Here is a 15,176-nt window from a genome sequence, read left to right on the forward strand (position 1 = left end):
ACACACGAAATGCGTCCTAAATTTGAACTTCATTTTCCTTGTTGTGTTCTAAATGATAATTGGAACCCTTTTGAGCTGTAACAAAGTAGTTTAATGGACTACTCTTTCTTTGAATACAACAGAAAGCCAAGCTGGAAGCCAAGTTGCATCAGACTACGGCCGCGGCAGTGGCAGCAGCACCACCTGGAGTCGGACCTATTCACAACTCGGTGCCTTCCAGTGCCTCCACAGCACCTGGCTTTTTTATACATCCTGCTGATGTCATTCCTCCCACTCCAAAAACAACACCATTGTTCATGACTCCTCCACTAACACCACCCAATGAGGCAGTCTCTGCAGCAATAAGTGCAGAGCTAGCACAGCTCTTCCCTGGCTCAGTAGTTGATCCTCATCCAGTCACTGTGGCCATTCATTCAAAAAATACCAACAAGTCCAAAACGGTATGTCTGGGGATTACACACTCATTTGTTCTTTAAAAACAGCGTGGATAGGACAGGTTTGGAGGGATATGGACCAAACGCGGGCAGGTGGGACTAGTGTAGCTGTGACATGGAAGGTGTGGGCAAGTTGGGCCGAAGGGCCTGTTTCCACACTGTATGACACTATGACTCTTAACAGCAGTGCATATCTGAAGTGGCTGAAGAGAACATATGTACACTTCCAATCAACCATGTAATCAATTTAATGAACTCTTAGATAATGCAAGTAAGATATTCATAAAATTATTTTTGGGAAAGAAGTATGGCAGCTAAAATAGCTTGAATTTTGTTTATGGCAAAAATGATTAGACAGTGATGCTGCATAAGAAGGGTTTACAGGGATATGGGCCAAATGCAGGCAAATGGGACAAGCTGAGATGGGGTATCTTGGTCAGCAAGTACAAGTTCAGCTAAAAGGCCCATTTCCATGCTGTATGTCTGAATTAACTTGGCATGTGTTAATGGGTTAGGTGAACAGTAGCCACTGATGTGTACTTTTCCAGCATCACATCTAGTCAGTTTATCTGCAGTTAACTTCTGCTTGATGTGTAATGTGGATAATAATTGGCTTTTGCTGACAGAATTGAACTAATAAACCTTTTTGAGCCAAAAAAAGGCATGAGGAATATGTACCAATGCATTGATGGTGAATGGGGTGGATGGCAACATTTGTTTGGGGTTATGACAGTGTAAGAGCAGGTCTAAACATTTGTTAGCGTTTTGTTCTTCAAATATGGAAGTTCAGAATACGCAAGTTAAGAGGTAGCACGAGGATAGACACAGAAAGATGGAGTAACTCAGTGGGCCAGGCAGCATCTCTGGAAAAAAGGAATAGGTGACATTTCTGGGTCGAAACGTCACCTATCCCTTATCTCCAGCGCTGTTGTCTGACCCACTGAGTTACTCCAACCTTTTGTGTCTATCTTTGGTTTAAACCAGCATTAGCAGTTCCTTCTGACACAGATGGCATGTCGGAATCAGATGAACAACTGCAGAGAAATACGTAGAGTTTTGGGTGCAATCTTCTCTTGTTACCTTCTGTCTCAGGAAAAGCTACCATGCTAATTGCCAACAATGTGACTGTGTTACCATAAAATTTCCACAGATACTGATTAATTGTTTTTTGAACTGTAACCTTTTGAATATTACAAGCCACGCAGACTGCTTTATTCCCACATTTTATATCGTTAATATGTGGGGATAAAAACGTTAATGATCAGACGTGATTTATTTTTATTTTTGGTTAGTTTGTTTGAAAAGCTCCACAGAAATATGTTTGGTATTATGTTAGTTTCACAAATAAGGTGTAGGTGTGTGCCACATTCTTAACATTTTTGGTTTATGTTTTAAGGTTATGGTTTTAATGTTTTGTTTTGTTTTGCAGAGTCCACTGGGTACTGGTCTAGCGCTGGCAATTTCTCATGCTTCACATCTGCTTCAGCCTCCACCACATCAATCAATTATCATTGAACGCATGCACTCAGGTAGCGATGTTTTTTATATTTGTAACTTTTGGTATTTTCTTCTTCCTGAAATCATTGACTCCTGCATTGTTTCAACTGCAGGTACATCCTTACATCATAAATGTTTTGTTTAGTTTAGTTTAGAGGTACAGTGCGGAAACAGGTCCACCGGGTCCGCGCCGACCAGCAATCCCCGCACATTAACACTATCCTACACCCACTAGGGACAATGTTTACATTTGCCAAGCCAATTAACCTACATACCTGTATGTGTTTGGAGTCCTGAACTGATGCCCATACAAGTGTTGGAATTTGCTGCTTTGTGCATCCCTGAGCAGATGGTGTCAGTACAACACTTATTGAGTTGTGTTCTACTTGTGTATTCTAAGATGTTTTGCTGAATGGGAATTGGTGGGGAAGACAATAAAGAAGTGAAATTCAGTGTTTAATATGAGGAAAGAACCCAGGAGAAGGAGCCTGCTCTGCCATTCAATAAGGTCCTTAACACCACCTTCCTGTTTTTTCCCCATATCTTGAAATTCCATCTCTGCTTTGAATATATTCAGTGACACTGCATCCACCGGTCTCTGCAATACACAATTCCAGAAATTCATGAACAAATGACAGAAGAAATTATTCTTTCTTCTCATATCATCTTTAAATGGGCAACTTTTTATTTTGAAGGAAAGCCAAACTGCATTCAGCATTCACCCTGTTAATCCCCTTCAGAATCTTTCATGTTTTAATCTGATCACTTATCCTTCTAAACAACAATGAGTTAGAAACATAGAAAATAGGAGGAGGCCATTTGGCACTTCGAGTCAGCATTCATTGTGATCGAGTCTAAACATTCATTGTGATCATGGCTGATCATCCACAATCAGTAACCCGTGCCTGCCTTCTCCCCCTTGATTCCACTAGCTCCTAGAGCTCTATCTAACTCTATTTTAAATTCATCCAGTGAATTGGCCTCCACTGACTTCTGTGGCAGAGAATTCCACAAATTCACAACTCTCCGGGTGAAATTTTTTTTCTCACCTCAGTTTTAAACCCTTTATTCTTAAACTGTGGCCCCTGGTTCTGGAATCCCCCAACATTGGGAACATTTTTCCTGCTTCATGTTTTAGTCCAATCTACTTAACCTCTTTCTCTTCATGAGGAATCTAGTGAAGCTTTTCTGCACTACCTCCAATGCAATTACAATTCTACTTTAAATGAAAATAATAACAACAACACCAACTAGAAGTCAAAGTAATAGGAAATGCTGGAAAAACTGAATAGTTTGGGCAGCATCTGTGGAAAGAGAAACTGCCAATGTCTAGGAATTGAGAAAAGGGAGTACTTGCAGGAGGAAGGGTGAGGGAAGTATAACCAAGGTAGCAATATTGGAGTCTGTGGATGGAGTAAATATTGATGGTTAGCCTATCCCTAAGTAGGGATAGAGAGGTGTAAAAAAGAAAGTAGAGTTAGAAAGGTGAAAGCACAGTGGAAATTGGCTATGTTCTGACAGAACATCGCAGGCCAAAAATGTTGGCCTTTTTCTCCTACAAATTCTGCCTGACATGTTATCCAGCATTTTCTGTTTGCTTTCTTCCTTATAATGTGTACACAAAATTTCCATATGCAGTCTTGATATTATCTTGCAAAGTTGGACCGTACTTTCCTACTTGTGTATTCTCCATTTATTGTAACAAATGCCAATGTTCCATTGGCTTTCCTAAATATTTGAATGTGGAGTTTGTTACAGTCATGACCTCAATGACTGGTGAGTAGGATCAAAGAATCAAGTGGTCTGTTGCTCCCACTTAGTTTTAGCCATTGGATGGATCATAGCAGAATATACCTTGCATAGAATGTATAGTTGGACATGGTGAGAAAGCCTATTTGGGATCATAACATCTTAAAAGTGAAAATAGATGAGGGTTAATCACATAGAAACTGAAAAATATTATTGCTTTCCTGAAAAATTAATTCAAAACAAATTGGCGCTAACAAATGATCCAAATAATTGTTCCTGGGCTGTAATTATTCTCTAATTCTATTTTATTTTTCTAGTCCACTTACTGACACTAACTTGTTTTCTTTCTCAGTTCTGCTGAAGGATCACAGACTTGACACGTGAACTATTTGTCTTTCCACAGATGCTGTCTGATGATATAGTACTTTCAGTACTTCATTCACTTTAATATTTTTACAGTTTTGTTCTTGTATGCATTTGCAAGGTGATCTTGTCAATTATGGTATCTTGGTATGTGCTGAATAAAGTTCTTATTCTTTATAAGAATAATAAATAATTCTTATTCTTTAATAAGAATAGCTGTGGTATGTCATTCTATTATATGCATATGTTGTTCTACCAAAGGTTTTGCTGTGTTTACCAATTTAAATTGTTTTTTTAATCTGATTTTGTTTTTAGGTGCAAGAAGGTTTGTGACGCTGGACTTTGGGAGACCAATACTCATGACCGATATATTGATTCCAACCTGTGCAGACCTGGCGTCTTTATCAATTGACATTTGGACGCTGGGAGAGGAGGTGGATGGCCGGCGCATAGTGGTAGCTACAGATATTAGTACACACTCACTGATTCTTCATGATTTATTGCCACCACCTGTTTGCAGGTTCATGAAGGTATGTGCGCTTTATATTGAATGAAGCAACGCCAACTTTCACATTGATAGTACCCGTAACAGTATCTCAAGGAATCTCAGAAGTAAAATCAAACAAAAATTTCAATTTGATAAGATAATCAAATCTAGACCACATGGGTGTTTTTTAGGAAGTCTATTTTATGATAGAGGTAGCTGGAGAGGTTGAATGTGTCCATTTGAGGATTTTGATGGCTAAAGGTGTATCAGTGATTTCAGATGGTACACAGTCAGTCCTTTGGCAGAACTGGAGAAGACTATAAGGCTAAGTGGGAGGGAGGCTACACAGAGTTTTGAATCTTAGGGTCAGAATTTTTAATTTGAGCTGTTGTGTAACTGGCAGCCAATATTAGTAATTTGACCACAATTGTAATGGATGGGCAGGATTTAGAACATAGAACAGTACAACACAGGAAAGGACCTTTCAACAAAATTGTTCTTCCAATTTGCGCTGGGCCTCACTCTGACAATGGAGAGTTGCAGAGGGAACGGTCTCTGCGGAAATCGGAGAGGGGTGGAGATGGGAAGATGTGGCTAGTAGTGGGATCCCGTTGGAGGTGGTTAACTCGTTCTTTCCCACCCAAACCACCCCCTCCTCTGCATCTGCAGGAGATGCAACACCTGTCCATATACCTCCCCCCTCGACTCCGTCCAAGGACCCCGACAGTCTTCGGATGAGGTAGAGATTCACTTGCACCTCCTCCAACCTCATCTACTGTATCCGCTGTTCCGGGTATGGACTCCTATATATCAGTGAGACCAAGCGCAGGCTGGGCGATCATATTGCTGAACACCTCTGCTCAGTCTGCCTAAACCTACCTGATCAACCGGTTGCTAAACACTTTAATTTCCCCTCCCATTCCCACACTGACCTTTCTGTACTGGGACTCCTCCATTATCAAAGAGAGGCCCTGCGCAAATTGGAGGAACAGCACCTCATATTTCACCTAGGCTTACACCCCAGCGGTATGAATATTGACTTCTTAACTTCAAGTAACCCTTGCCTTCCCTCTATCTCCATCACTCCCCCCTTCCCAATTCTCCGACCGACCGGTCTGACTGTCCTCATTTATTTTGTTGCTTTGTTTACGTTGTTGTTGACTTCTCTGAGCTGACAATGATCTACATTTTCCTTGATCTCCATCCCCTTTGTCTCGTTTTCACACCATATACTTCCTAATTTGTGTATCTCCCTCTCCCCTGACTCAGTCTGAAGAAGGGTCTCGACACCAAAACATCACCTATTCCTTCTATCCAGAGGTGATGCCTAGCTGAACTGATCTCATCTGGCCATACATGATCTATATCATGTGCATTTCCATGTGCATATCAAAAGGTCTCTTAAATGCCACTATGGTATCTGGCCCCACCACCACCCCTGGCAGTGCATTCCAGGCCCCCACCACCCTCTGTAAAAAAAAAAACAGTCCTTCACATTTGCATTAAACTTTACCTTTCTCACCTTATAGCTATGCCCTCCAGTGTTGGACATTTGCACCCTGGGCGAAAGGTTCTGACTGTCTACCGCATCTATGCCTCTCATAATTTTATATACTTTTTATATTTTATATTCTTATCAAGGCTCTCCTAACCTCCGAAGTTCCAGAGAAAACCATCCAAGTCCATCCAACATCTCCCTGTAGCTAATAGTTACCCCCTCATCCAGGCAGTATTCTGGTAAACTTCCTCTTCACCTTTTCCAAAGCTTCCCCATCTTTCCTATAATGGGGTAACGAGAAATGCATGCAATGTTCCAAATGTGGCTTAACCAAAATCCGTTAGAACTGCATCATGACTTCCTGACTCTTGTACTCAATGCCACTAGCCGTGAAGACCAGCATACCATATGCCTCCTTTACCACCCTATCTATTTGAGTTGCCATCTTTAGTGAGCTGTGAACTTGTACTCCAAGATCTCTTTGTACGTGAATGCTGTTAAGGGTCATGCTATTAACTGTATAATCGCATTCATCTCGCAAAGTGCAACACCTTGCACTTGCTTGGGTTAAACTCCATCTGCCATTTCTTTGGACATTTCTGCAGCTGATCTGTATCCCGCAATATCCTCACTGTCTGCAACTCCTCCATTTTGGTGTCATCAGCAATTTTGGTGCGATCAGCAAACTTACTCGCCAACCTATCTACATTTACGATTAGCTCATTTATTCTTTCTTTTCTTTTCAAATCTTTTTATTAAATTTCAAAAAATGATAAGCATAACAGTGGTATTGATTCATAGGGATCAGGATTACATTAACAACAAATGTAGCCTAAATATACATCCAGTTTCAAAATACATATAGGGTATAGACCTCCCAGTCTCTATGTAATTATAGATAAAAGGTTAAAAGAGAACTTATATATATATATATTTAAAACAAAAATTTTAAAAAAAATAATTAAAAAAAATGTACCCCCCTAAACTAAAATAAGCAAAAAAACAAAAAAAAACCAAAAAACAGAATCTGGGCTACAAAAAAAAAAATTTCAACAGTTTAGGCCCCTGTTTGTCGTTAAATCTGTTCCACCAAATAAAGGTAAAAAAATATTAAATCCAAAAAACTTACGAAATTGAAACCATATTCGCAATGTGTGTCTTATTAGTGGGTTAATCGTATATTTATTCAATCTCGTAATTGTAAACGGTAACGATGCCCCTAGGATAGCCCCTGCATAGATTCACGTTCAAGATTTATCCATCCTGGACATTGGGTATCCTCTAAATCTTTGGCCCAAAATGTTAAATAACGAGCATTAACTGCCCAATAATAAAATCTAAGGTTCGGCAATGCCATACCACCATCTTTTTAAAATTTCTGTACGTATTTTTTTACTTAGTCTGGGATTTTTATTATGCCATATATATGAAGAAATTTTTGAATCAATAATATCAAAAAAAAGATTTAGAAATAAAAATAGGTATCATCTGAAATAAATATAAAAATTTAGGCAGAATAATCATTTTAATAGCACTGATTCGGCCGATTAGGGATAAGGACATTGGTGACCATTTAGTAAACTGTTGTCTGACATGGTCAATTAAAGGCGTAAAATTGGCTTTAAATAGCTCCTTGTGTTTCTTGGTAATCTCTAAATTACCAAGAGATAATTTACCTAAATAAGTAAAACAGTCAGTAGTCAATCTAAATGGAAACTGTCCATAATTCGAAATTTGATTGTTTAATGGAAAAAGCTCACTCTTACTAAGATTTAATTTATAACCAGAAAAACGACTAAATTGATTAAGTAAAGCTATTACTGCAGGAATAGATTTCTCTGGATTAGAAATATATAATTCTGCGCAGAGAGATAACTTGTATGTCTTATTCCCACGGACAATGCCAAAAATATTGGGGGATTCCCTAAGAGCAATAGCCAAAGGTTCCAAAGCAATATCAAACAATAAAAGGCTTAAAGGACAGCCCTGTCTAGTACCTCAAAAGAGCCTAAAGAAAGGGGATCTCTGATTATTGGTAAGTACAGAAGCCTGAGGTATATGATATATCAACTTGATCCAAGAGATAAATTTTGGACCAATCTTAAATTTTTCAAGTGTATTGAATAAGTATTCCCATTCCACTCTGTCAAATGCCTTCTCAGCATCAAGTGAAATGACACATTCTGGAATTTTATTTGAAGCAGTGTATACAATATTCATTAATCTCCTAACGTTAAAGTATGAATAACGATTTTAAATTAAACCTGTCTGATCTTCAGAAATAATTAGCGGTAAAATGTTTTCCAATCTAATAGCTAATATTTTAGAAAGAATTTTAGAATCTACATTTAACAATGATATAGGTCTATATGATGCCACTTCAGTAAGATCTTTATCTTTTTTAAGAATTAAAGAGATAGATGCTTCTTAAAAGGATTGTGGTAATTTATTCATTAAAAGGGCTTCTTTAAAAACTTTGCATAGCCAGGGGGACAGTAAACTTGAAAAATATTTAAAGAATTCCACTGTATACCCGTCTAAACCGGGAGCTTTACCAGAGTTCATCGAAAGGATTGCTTTCTGTATTTCTTCCTCCGTGATGGGTTCATCTAACAACAAAGACTCATTATGTGATAAATTTGTCAAATTCAATTTCTTTAAAAACTCATGCATTATATTGGAATCAGTAGGAAATTCTGATTGATATAGCAAGGTAATAAATTCTTGAAAGGATTTATTAATTTCATCATGATCTACTGTCAGAGTACCATCTCGTACTATCTAACTTTAATAATCTGACGTTTGGCTGAAACAGCTTTCAACTGATTGGAAAGTAATTTGCCAGATTTATCACCATGTATATAAAAGTGACTTTTGGTTTTAAGTAGTTGATTCTCAATTGGTGATACTAATAACAAATCATGTCTCATTTGAAGTTCAACTCTATTCTTATAAAGCTCTGAACTAGGAGCTTTTGAATATATTTTATCAATTTCTTTAATCTCATCAGCCAATATACATATTTCATTTTTAATTTGTTTTTTTTAATCCCGCGGAGTATGAAATAATTTGTCCACGAATATATGCCTTAAAAGCATCCCATACCCCATTGGATATTTCTTCAGCAGAGTTTGTTGAAAAGAAAAAGGCAATCTGTTCCTTAATAAAGTTAACAAAATTCAAATCTTGAAGCAAAGTAGTGTTAAATCGCCATTGTTTAGCACTAGAATTTAAATCAGATAGTTTGATTGATAGTTTCAATGGTGCATGATCAGAGATGGCAATTGCATCATACTCACACGCAGTAACTGACGAAACTAACTGGGAGTCTATTATAAAGTAGTCAATCCTGGAGTAACTATGATATACCATATAACATATAACCATATAACAACTACAGCACGGAAACAGGCCCGTTCGGCCCTTCCAGTCCACGCCGACCACTCTCCCTGACCTAGTCTCATCTACCTGCACTCAGACCATAACCCTCTAATCCCCTCTTATCCATATACCTATCCAATTTACTCTTAAATAATAAAATCGAGCTAGCCTTCACCACTTCCACCGGAAGCCCATTCCATACAGCCACCACCCTCTGAGTAAAGAAGTTACCCCTCATGTTACCCCTAAACTTTTGTCCCTCAATTCTGAAGCTATGTCTCCTTGTTGGAATCTTCCCCACTCTCAAAGGGAAAAGCCTACCCACGTCAACTCTGTCCGTCCCTCTCAAAATTAAAAAAACCTCTATCAAGTCCCCCCTCAACCTTCTACGCTCCAAAGAATAAAGACCCAACCTGTTCAACCTCTCTCTGTAGCTTAAGTGCTGAAACCCAGGCAACATTCTAGTAAATCTCCTCTGTACCCTCTCCATTTTGTCGACATCTTTCCTATAATTTGGCGACCAGAACTGCACACCATACTCCAGATTCGGCCTCACCAATGCCCTGTACAATTTTAACATTACATCCCAACTTTTATACTCGATGCTCTGATTTATAAAGGCAAGCATACCAAATGCCTTCTTCACCACCCTATCCACATGAGATTCCACCTTCAGGGAACAATGCACAGTTATTCCCAGATCCCTCTGTTCCACTGCATTCCTCAATTCCCTACCATTTACCCTGTACGTCCTATTTTGATTTGTCCTACCAAAATGCAGCACCTCACACTTATCAGCATTAAACTCCATCTGCCATCGTTCAGCCCACCCTTCCAAAAGGCCCAAATCTCTCTGTAGACTTTGAAACTCTACTTCATTACTAACTACACCACCTATCTTAGTATCATCTGCATATTTACTAATCCAATTTGCCACACCATCATCCAGATCATTAATGTAAATGACAAACAACAGTGGACCCAACACAGATCCCTGGGGCACTCCACTAGACACTGGCCTCCAACCTGACATACAATTGTCAACCATTACCCTCTGGTATCTCCCATTCAGCCATTGTTGAATCCATCTTGCAACCTCACTATTAATACCCAACGATTTAACCTTCTTAATCAACCTTCCATGTGGAACCTTGTCAAATGCCTTACTGAAGTCCATATAGACAACATCCACAGCCTTGCCCTTATCAATTTCCCTGGTAACCTCTTCAAAAAATTCAAGAAGATTAGTCAAACATGACCTTCCAGGCACAAATCCATGTTGACTGTTTCTAATCAGGCCTTGTTTGTCCAAATAATTATATATATTGTCCCTAAGTATCTTTTCCATTAATTTTCCCACCATAGACGTCAAACTAATAGGTCTATCTATATACATGAGAAAAAAAAGAAAATTCTTTATCAATTTATTCACAAAATGCTGGAGTAACTCAGCAGGTCAGGCAGCATCTCGGGAGAGAAGGAATGGGTGACGTTTCGTGTCGAGACCCTTCTTCAGACCCTTCTCTGCTGAGTTACTCCAGCATTTTGTGAATAAATCGATTTGTACCAGCATCTGCAGTTATTTTCTTATAAAATTCTTTATCATTTGGGTGTAGGAATCTCCAAACTTCTAACATTCCAGAATCAAGTAAAAAAGAATGAATAAAACTAGCGGATTTATTTGGGAGTGCTTGATTAGATACAGATCTATCCATTGGGGGATTCAAACAACAGTTAAAATCTCCACCCATTATCAAAATATGTTCGTTTAGATTAGGAAAGGATGCAACTAACTGTTTAAAAAACTCAGGGAGATCAATATTAGGTGCATAAACATTCACCATAACAACTTTTTGGTTATGAAGTAAACCAGTAAACATCAAAAATCTACCATATGGATCTGAAATAGTTTCATAATGAACAAACGAAATTGAGGAGTCAATAAAAATAGAAACTCCTTTCACTTTTGCCTGTGAATTTGAATGGAACTGCGGCCCTCTCCAAAACTTAAAAAAACGTTGATTATCTTCCTTCCTCACATGAGTTTCCTGAACAAAGATAATCTGAGCATTTAGTCTATTTTTTCTTCTTAATAGGATGATTCAAACCATTAGCATTCCAGGAGATAAGATTAATAACTTTATCCATATTGCTTGTAAAATCATATGGAATGTAAAGGGTTAGCTTTGTAGACCACAGTAATTCATGAGACCGGAAGGAAAAGAATCTAATGCGGAATCGGAAGTTACGACATTTCAAACATTTTTGTAGTTCTAATACAGCCCAGAAAGAAAAAACTAAACTAAAAGCAAAAGTCCCGCCCCCCCACCCACGCAAAGCCCGAAACTGACCAGTAGGCAGTAGTCAGTACGCTACCTAACCACTCCCCTAACCCCGTCTCTCTAGCAACAGATCCATAAGTAGAGGAAAGGTATATTTACCACTCAATAGTCAAAACAAATTAATATTATGGTTAGAAAATACATGAAAAATGTGAAGAACAGTATTGTTTTCCAAAAAGAAAACCATTCGAAAGACATTTTGAAAAAGGAAAGTCTTACAAAATAAAATCTAAAAAGGTCGTAATGTTATTCAAAAAAATCAGTTACCGAAATAAATTCTTACTTATTCTGAAAAACCCAAAAGCGGGTCATTAAAAATAAAAAACAATAACTTAAAAATCTTAACGATTAAAGTATTAAAGGTTAAAATCTTAAAGGCTCAAGTATTAATAACTCATATTAATATTCTGAAAAATACCAATATCTTAAAAAACTTAAAAGTTAAGGTATGATACCATCATGTTAATGTTCTGAAAAATAATAAAAAATAACTCATCAGGTTAAATTCTTAATTATTTACAAAGTCAAACAATTATAAAAAGGATAACTAAAAAGGATAACTAAAAAGGATAGTAAGAGAAAGAAGAAACTAAAATATAAAATCATAATAAACATCCTAGAATGGAAAAGTATTATGGTGTCAAATTACAAATAAGAGATCTTGGATTGTAACTCAAACCGTCTCTCAGCAGCTCCTCATCGCAGCTCGGGGGACACACATTGAACACTGTCCACCCCCAGTCACAGCAATGCCGGGAGCAATGTATAAACTAATCGATAAACTATAAATTCAGACAGTAGCGGCAGAGAAAACAATATAAAGTTTATGCTGGGTCTTGATAATCCTCCAGAAAGCAGGAAGCATCTTGCGGATTGTTGAAGAACTGAATAGTACCATCAGGGAGTTGTATTCACAATCTGGCTGGATAGGTCAGGGAAGGGCGTTAGATGCTTCTTAAATAACTCAGACATTACCTTATAGAAAAGCACTTAATCTCATAAGTTCACGGCTGTAGTCAGGTAAAATACGAAACTTGCAATCTTGGAATTTGATCATGTCCAATCTTCTTGCTGGTCGGAGGGTATTTTCCTTCATCTGCAAAAAGTGGAACCGAACAATCAAATGTCTCGGTTTGTCTCCGAGACCGGGTTTTTTCCCGACCTATCCACTATCCAAAATCGGCAGATCTCCAAACTGCTCGGCGCCGAAGATCTCCTTTAGAATTCTAGAAACATATTTAATAGCATCATCACCTTCCCGACCTTCAGGCAGACCAACAATTCGCAGATTCTGCCGACGGCTTCTATTTTCCAGATTCATATTTTTAATCTTGTAATGTTCGAGCGCTCAGGAATTCTCGGTCATTTTCCGTTCCAATGCAGCAATCTTCACATCTCTTTCATGATCCAAGGTTAACAAATTAGCAATTTGTTCCTTCTGTTCGCGAGACTCGGCTTGTAACACACTCAGCTTGTTTTCAACTTCTTTCAGCTTGTTTCCAACTTCTTTCATTAATGCTTCCAAGCCGCAGAATCTTTTATCCAGTTTATCACTCAGTTTTGCTATTGCTGCTAAAGTACTGGGATCAGACGCCATGCCTTCACCACGATCTTTTTTTGGAGAACCTTTTTTACCTCTTGTTTCCATCCTTTGTAAGGTTAAAATGTATAAAATGTATAAAAGTGTTGTCAACACTTTTAAACAAAGTTATTCTGTGTCTTGAAATTAAGTAATATTTAAAGAGTGGTAAAAAAAGAGTTAAAAGTTAAGGGAGCAAGCAATATGCAACCTTACGACATGCTGCCACTAGAGAGCAGGTCATTTATATAACGCAGAGGTTCCAGCATAGATCCCTGCGGACCTCCATTGCCTGAATAACCTTCTTCTGTGACAAAGCCAGTTTTGACTCATAGAAACATAAAAAATAGGTGCAGGAGGAGGCCATTTGGCCCTTCGAGCCAGCACTGCCATTCATTGTGGTCATGGCTGATCATCCACAATTAGTAACCCATGCCTGCCTTCTCCCCATATCCCTTGATTTTTCTAGCGCACTATCTAACTCTCTTTTAAATTGATCCAGTGAATTGGCCTCCACTGCCTTCTGTGGCAGAGAATTCCACAAATTCACAACTCTTTGGGTGAAAAAGTTTCTTCTCACCTCGGTTTTAAATGACCTTCCCTTTATTCTTAGACTGTGGCCCCTGGTTCTGGACTCCCCCAACATTGGGAACATTTTTCCTGCATCTAGCTTGTCCAGTCCTTTTATAATTTTATACGTCTCTATAAGATCCCCTCTCACCCTTCTAAACTCCAGTGAATACAAGCCCAGTCTTTCCAATCTTTCCTCATATGACTCCAAGCCATCATAAACCCGATACATCTTCTTCTGGATCGCAGTACCACGAGGGACCTTATCAAAGGCTTATTAAAATCCATGTATACAACAAAAGAAAAAATGACAATACGACTGAATGTAAATTAGCATTTGATCAACTGAGATGTCAGGGAGGTGATTGTAAAGTTTGGAAGATGGAATGCCAGTCAGGCCAATATGCAAATAATTGAGTCTGAGATCACAAATGCTTGGGCATAAATGATGTTTTTCATTGTGTAGTTTAGAGATACAGTGTGGGAACAGGCCATTCAGCCCACCAAGTCCACACTGCCCAATGATCACCCATACACTAGTTCTATCCTACACACTAGGACGATTGGCAGAAGCCAATTAAAATATAATCCGGCCACAGGGAGAAGGTACAAATTCTGTGCAGACAGCACCCGTAATCAGGATTGAACCCGGGTCCCTGGCGCTGTCAGGCAGCAACTCTATTGCTGCACCACCACTGTGTGGAGAAAGGCTTTCCGTTGTGTGTACAAAGCTTTGTAATTGAGGGGTCATGGAATTAAAATACAAATCTGTTAAATAGGATATTGAAGCGTCGGACTGACTCATCCTGAAAGAGTGGATGGGTAGAGAGAATGACACAAGTGGTAATTGTACAATATGTGTGCCGAAACCAAAGGCAACCTGATCAAATGTGAGAAGTTATAATGAGAATGTTTAATAATTTTTTTCATAAAATCTATATGCTTTTAAAACTATTTTTTCTTGGGCAGATTACAGTGATTGGGCGTTACGGGAGCACAAATGCAAGAGCTAAAATACCGCTTGGGCTATACTATGGGCACACCTACATTTTGCCTTGGGAAAGTGAGATCAAGTTAATACATGACCCTCTAAAAGGTGAAAATGGTTCAGCGAGTCAGCCAGAAATGGAACAGCAGTTAACGATGATGATTGCTCTGCAAGAAGATATACAATGCAGGTTAGTTTAACCATCTGCAAAGAAATATATATTTATTTCTTTTTACCCATGTCTTGGTGCAGGTGGTTTTAGAGTGTTCTCTATTCACAGTTGAAATA

At 38.4% G+C, this 15,176-nt stretch overlaps 1 protein-coding gene across 6 annotated transcripts in view; it reads left to right on the forward strand.

The window, feature by feature from the left end:
* birc6 (baculoviral IAP repeat containing 6) overlaps nt 1–15,176 on the forward strand; it is a 356,853-nt gene that overhangs the window by 137,891 nt on the left and 203,786 nt on the right. For 5 of the 6 annotated variants that reach the window (XM_078404650.1, XM_078404651.1, XM_078404652.1 and 2 more), the window contains exons 25-28: nt 123–440; nt 1,864–1,963; nt 4,359–4,573; nt 14,870–15,078. In XM_078404650.1, the coding sequence (XP_078260776.1) occupies nt 123–440; nt 1,864–1,963; nt 4,359–4,573; nt 14,870–15,078 (842 nt within the window). The remainder of the gene's footprint in view (nt 1–122; nt 441–1,863; nt 1,964–4,358; nt 4,574–14,869; nt 15,079–15,176) is intronic. The other variant, XM_078404655.1, reaches the window with a different exon arrangement.

This window comes from Rhinoraja longicauda, chromosome 9 (genome assembly GCF_053455715.1).
Source record: "Rhinoraja longicauda isolate Sanriku21f chromosome 9, sRhiLon1.1, whole genome shotgun sequence".
Classification (NCBI taxonomy): domain Eukaryota; kingdom Metazoa; phylum Chordata; class Chondrichthyes; order Rajiformes; family Arhynchobatidae; genus Rhinoraja; species Rhinoraja longicauda.